This window comes from Sorex fumeus, unplaced genomic scaffold, assembly GCF_029834395.1.
Source record: "Sorex fumeus unplaced genomic scaffold, SorFum_2.1 ptg000051l, whole genome shotgun sequence".
NCBI lineage: Eukaryota > Metazoa > Chordata > Mammalia > Eulipotyphla > Soricidae > Sorex > Sorex fumeus.
The window spans coordinates 1195891-1201753 of NW_026606108.1; the positions used below are offsets into that span (position 1 = coordinate 1195891).

A 5863-nucleotide genomic window follows, 5' to 3' on the forward strand; every position below is an offset into this window, starting at 1 on the left:
ACAAAATAGCTATAGGTAAATTACATATTGGCAAAAAGAATACAAAAGTTCACTAAATGCAGGTTTTCAGATTTAAGAAAGTCAGCTTTATGCACAGGATCCAAAATGGCAATATATAGGAATATACAGTTTATTACAAAGCAAAACAAAAATGTGACAATACAGCAATGACATTTAAGGACTATGCACAGTTAGGTAAGTACATCAGCGAAAAGGCTGCCTCACAACGATGGCTATAATTCCATGCAAGCAACCATTTACCTTCTATAGAGTCGTGGCAGGAATCAGTCATAAGCATCCTTATGTTCTTTTCATTCATTGATTTTCTCATACATACAGTTTCACTTCTTTGTGAGTTATCTGATGTAAACTGAGAACAGACTTCTTATAGAATATTTCCTACATTTTTTATATTCATTGGCTTTCTTTCCTGTACAAGTTCTCTCATATACAGTGAGGGCTGACTTCCTGTAGAAAGGTTTTCTACATTCTTTACATTTGTAAGGTTTCTATCCTGTGTGAATTCTGAGATGTATAATGACGACTGACTTTACATAAACTCTTTGCATTCATAAGGTTTCTCTCCAGTATGGTTTCTCTGATGTACAGTTCAAGTTGGATTCTGAGAACGTTTTCTTAAGTATTTGACATTTAGAGAACTTCTAACCTGTGTGAATTCTGAGTCCTACAATGAGATCTCACTTATCACAGAAAAAATTTCTACTCTCTACATTATAGGGCTTTTCCCCTGTGTGAACCCTCAGATGAAAAATGAGGGCTGGCTTCTTGAGGAAAGTTTTCCCGCATTCTTCATATTCATAGGGTTTTCTATCCAGTATGTTTTTTCTGATGCACAATAAGAGCTGACTTTGAAGAGAATGTTTTCCTACATTCTTTACATTTATGTGGTTTCTCTCCTGTGTGAGTTCGCTGATGAACTCTGAGGGTTGAATTGATAGAAAAGGTTTTCCTACATATACCACATTCATAAGGCTTCTCTCCTGTGTGAATTCTGAGATGCACATTGAGATGCGACTTATCTGAGAAAGTTTTCCAACACTCTTTACATTCATAGGGCTTTTCTCCTGTGTGAGTTCGCTGATGAATTGTGAGGGTTGAACTCATAGAAAAAGTTTTTCGACATATACCACATTCATAAGGTTTCTCTCCTGTGTGAATTCTGAGATGCACAGTGAGATGCGACTTCTTATAGAAAGCTTTTCTACATTCTTTACATTCGTAAGGTTTTTCTCCTGTGTGAGTTTTTTGGTGTTCAGTGAGGTATGATTTCCAGAAGAATGTTTTCCTACATTCCTGACATTCATAAGGTCTCTCTCCTGTGTGAGTTCTCTGGTGTCCAGTGAAGTACGACTTACAGGAGAAACTTTTCCCACATTCTTTACATTCATATGCTTTCTTTCCTGTGTGAATTCTCTCATGTACAGTAAGGTGTGATTTCCAGGAGAAAGACTTCCCACATTCTTGACATTCATAAGCTTTCTTTCCGATGTGAATTCTCTCATGTACAGTGAGGTCTGATTTCCAGGAGAAAGTTTTCCTACATTCTTTACACTCATATGGTTTTTCTCCAAGATGAGTTCTCTGATGAACAGTCAGGTCCGACTTCCGTATGAAAGCTTTCCTACATTCCTTACATTCATAGGGCTTTTCCCCTGTGTGAGTTCTCTGGTGTATACTGAGATGTGACTTTTGGGAGAAAGTTTTTCTACATTCTTGACACTTATAGGGTTTCTCTCCTGTGTGAGTTCTTTGATGAACAGTGAGAGCTGATATACGGGAGAAAGTTTTACCACATTCTTGACACTCATAGGGTTTCTCTCCGGTATGAATTCTTTGATGAACAGTGAGGGCTGACTTCCAGGAGAAAGTCTTCTGACATTCTTGACATTCATATGGTTTTTCACCTGTGTGAGCTCTCTGATGTACAATGAGTTCTGACTTCCAGGAGAAAGTTTTCCAACATTCTTCACATTCATAAGGTTTCTCTCCTTTGTGACTTCTCTTATGGACAATGAAGTCTGACTTCAGGAAGAAAGTCTTCCTACATTCTTTACATTCATACGGTTTTTCGCCTGTGTGAGTCTTTTGATGTACAATGAGTTCTGACTTCCAGGAAAAGGTTTTCCAACATTCTTTACATTCATAGAGTTTCTCTCCTATGTGACTTCTCTGGTGTAGAGTGAGGTATGACTTCAGGGAGAAAGTTTTCCCACATTTTTTACAGTCAAAAGATGTCTCTCCAGCGTGTTTTGTATCACACAAATTATACCCAATTTTTTTTCCTTCAAACTGAGTATTCTGAAGGCGAGTGAGGCATAATTTTTCACTAGATTTATTGCTAGCTTGATTATGTTTGGGATGAACATCCTCAAAGTCTTTATGAAAATTCAACTGAGTTGTTTTTTCAAAAAAATTGTTTCCCCATTTATTATTTATATAATCACTCTCCACTTTGTGAATTTTCTCTTGGGGAATAAGAACTGCTGTTTCACAGGAATTCCAATATTCAAACTCCTCCTGCAATTTTCCTGTATGTTTTTCAATACTTAAAATTGGATCTAAAATACAAACTGAACTCAAATTAGAAATTTTTTTTAAGTCAGTTTCTTTCTTAGTTGATGTTTTGCTGTTGCTGATTAATACTTGTTGAAAATGTTTGACCTGATTTTTCAGGTTGTTCACAATCAACTCATTCACAGTCTGGACATCTAAAATGAGATAAAAATACCATATCAATGATCCATATATAATAATTTGTTGAGGAATTATAGACTGAGCATATAGAAATCTTTTTATCCTAGAAGCACAAAATATTTAAAAAATGATAGACATCATCAATTTTATGATACATGATTTTCTACTTTTTGAATCAAAGTAATGTTAAATTGAGTGTGATGTCAAATTAGATTATTTCTTAATTCATAAGAAAAAAATTTTATTTTCAAACTGCTCACTTACTTTCTGTTTATGGATTCCAACAGAATGGTTTTTTGGGGGGAGCACATGGGGGCCACACCAGGCCATGCTTAGCTTGGGGATCACTCCTGATTGGTTTGGAGAATCCATATGGGGTTTCAAGAATCAAACCAGGGTTAGTTGGGTGTGGCTCCCAACAAAGTATTTTCACTTATTTGTTTCCCTGTGCTTTTTGCTTATAGTAACTGTGGGTATGTTCAGGCCCTTCTCCTACTACTCAAGTTTCGAGCATGGCATGACTTTCCAGAACCTTTACATCCAGAGGAGGACACTGTCATGTAAGAAAGAAAAATGTAAAGGAAAAGGATTTTCAAACTACAGTTGTTCCCATTTTTAGTTTTCCCTGGGAACAGCTATAGGTTTGGGAATATTTTCAAAAAAAACCTTAGCTTCTTCAGTTATCTTTCTACAAATTCCAAATTAAATACTACACAGCTGGTATCTCAGAATTCTACAGACCGGGAGATTGGTTCAATCATTTCATGCATTTTATAATTCTTGGTACAAATAAACCTACTTGATAATTTACTACATTAAGACTTTTACTGGATTTGTTTTTCTTTTCTTATAGTAACAATTTCCACAAAGCAAGTTAAAACGGTATCTTACAAGTCCACTCTAACAGTATGACCCTTATTAACTTGAACTACTTGGTTGTATTACTGTGACAATTCTTCTCTCTTATCAGATCTGAATTAACAATTTAGTAATTTACATCTCCAATTAGCCATCCATTGCAGCAGACTGTATGTGTACCTGAAACTATGTCAAAACAGAATGCAATCTTCTCAAATGTACAAATTTTAGAAACATTTCCTCTTTTCATAATCATTCTAAGCATATTACCATTTGTGTTTTTTTTCTGAGAATTTCCCTACTTTCCTGAAGAAATACCTTTCACTTTCTCACCCACATCCATCTGTTTAAATATTCTTTGGACTGTTAGGATATCATATAATGTGGATATTTGCTAAAGCAATTTTTTCTCAGGGCCAGAAAGATAACACAGCGGTAAAACACCTACACTGCACATGTCCCATCCAGGCTCGGGCCCCCCGTATGGTTCCCTGTACCCACCAGGAACGATTACTAAGTGCGGAGGCAGGAGTGAGTCCTGAGCACATGTGGATGTGGTGCCAATACCCACCCCATTTATTTTCCTCAAGAGCATTTAAGAACCATCAATGTATTTATTTCCATACAAACGACTATGAAAAGGAGCAACTCCAAAAATTTGACAAAAATATGAATAAGAAAAGGCATATAAAATCTATGAAATGAAATAGTCCATGAGTGGATGAAGAGAAATACAAGGAACTTTATTAACAACAACAAAAAATTTCCAGAGTCAGCATAGTTCAAAAACTTAGCTGTTTGGTGCATTTCTTTAATATAGGAATTTTATGAATGGCTGTTTGGAAATAATTGTGAGACCCTATGAATGAATATGTAGGCCTCGTGCTAATTCAGCTTTTCCATACCCGTTTTCCTTCTCATTGACTCATCAACAGCCTCTGCCTTAGTTGCATGAATTTGTGTATTCAAGCAATAAAATCATTGCTTAGAAAAAAAATTTCCAAGTGGAGACAGGTAATAATTGTATGGGGGCTATACAATTAAAACACACACACACACACACACATACACACACACAAAACTGGACAATACAAGAGCTAGATTTGGAGACAGAATGATGCATACATGTAGACTCACTACCATAAAGTCTGCACAGAAGGCCTGGAAAAGATCGAGACACAGCAAATACCTGCTACATCCTTTCCCCAGTCTCCCAACCCAGCGTGTATGTGCTGTCTGACCTGAGATGCTCTGCGTCGGGGGTCCTACTATAATCCACGGATCTTCTCCATGCTCCAACTTGATGATCACCTCAGGTTTGGTTACTGAATATCCTGTTGATGAAAAACACTGTAGGCCTTTTGCCAAACCGCTTAAAGTTTACTCTTTCCAGAATGCCACTAGCGCATCTGTTGGGCTGCTCAACATTTGATTAGAAAAGCAAATACCCACAAAATTATTTTAGCAGAAAAACTTAACATTTCACTTATTGAGAAGTTGTTTATTTACTCATGAGGAAAATTTCCCTGTACTATGAAGTCATGCCGTGTAATCCCATCAATGGCCAAGACCCAGAGAGTATAAAACCCAGCTCCCGGAAGCGACATCTTATTATCTAGTTCTTACTCTTGAGAACCTGGCAGGCTACCAAAAGTATCCTAACCATACGGCAGAGTCTGGCAAACTTCCCGTGGCATATTCAATATGCCAAAAACCAGTAACAATGGTGGGTCTCATTCTCCTGACCCTGAAAGAGCTCGAATGTGGCACTTTTTAAAATCTCAGGGTTAGGGCGAAGGAGACGTTACTGGCGCCTGCTCGAGGAAATCGATGAACAGCAGGATGATAGTGATACAGTGATGAAGTCACTCGCAGAGCTTCACTCACCCACTGACACTAGGTTCCTGTAGGTCTCCAGCATCACATCCCTGTACAGAGTCCTCTGAACATCATCCAGGTCCTTCCATTCCTCCCGACTGAAGTCCACGGCCACATCTTCAAACAACACCATGCCCTGTAAGGCATGCATCATTCATTCAAGGCATCTGCTTGGGTCGAAAGAACAGCAAGTTGGGCCTGGAGCAATAGCACAATGGGGAGGGTATTTGCCTTGCATGCTGCTGACCCAGGTTCAATCCTCAGCATCTAATACGATACCCCAGCACCAGAGGTAATACCTGGGTGCAAAGCCTGAGCACTGAAATACCCTCCACCACCAAAAAAGAAAAAAAAAAGAAAAAGTAAGAAGAGTCAGTCTGGAGGCTTACTCATCTGTTCTTCTTTATCTTTG

The 5863-nt window shown here is 37.9% G+C and overlaps 1 protein-coding gene across 1 annotated transcript; it reads right to left on the reverse strand.

Moving 5' to 3' along the window:
- Positions 1–762: 762 nt before the first annotated feature.
- Positions 763–5604, reverse strand: LOC130033006 (zinc finger protein 345-like). Its single transcript, XM_056124705.1, has 3 exons — positions 5461–5604; positions 4815–4907; positions 763–2729 (listed from the first exon to the last, which is right to left on the reverse strand). The coding sequence occupies exons 1-3, from the start codon at positions 5600–5602 to the stop codon at positions 829–831; spliced, it is 2136 nt and encodes a 711-aa protein (XP_055980680.1). The 5' UTR covers positions 5603–5604; the 3' UTR covers positions 763–828.
- Positions 5605–5863: the final 259 nt, after the last annotated feature.

Coding starts and splice junctions, on each gene's coding strand:
- LOC130033006 (XM_056124705.1), bottom strand. CDS start 5,602: ATGCATGCCTTACAGGGCATGGTGTTGTTTGAAGATGTGGCCGTGGAC. Junction 4,908..5,460: donor CAGGAACCTAGTGTCAGTGG/GTGAGTGAAGCT, acceptor TTTCATCAACAG/GATATTCAGTAACCAAACCT. Junction 2,730..4,814: donor CCCGACGCAGAGCATCTCAG/GTCAGACAGCAC, acceptor ATCTCATTTTAG/ATGTCCAGACTGTGAATGAG.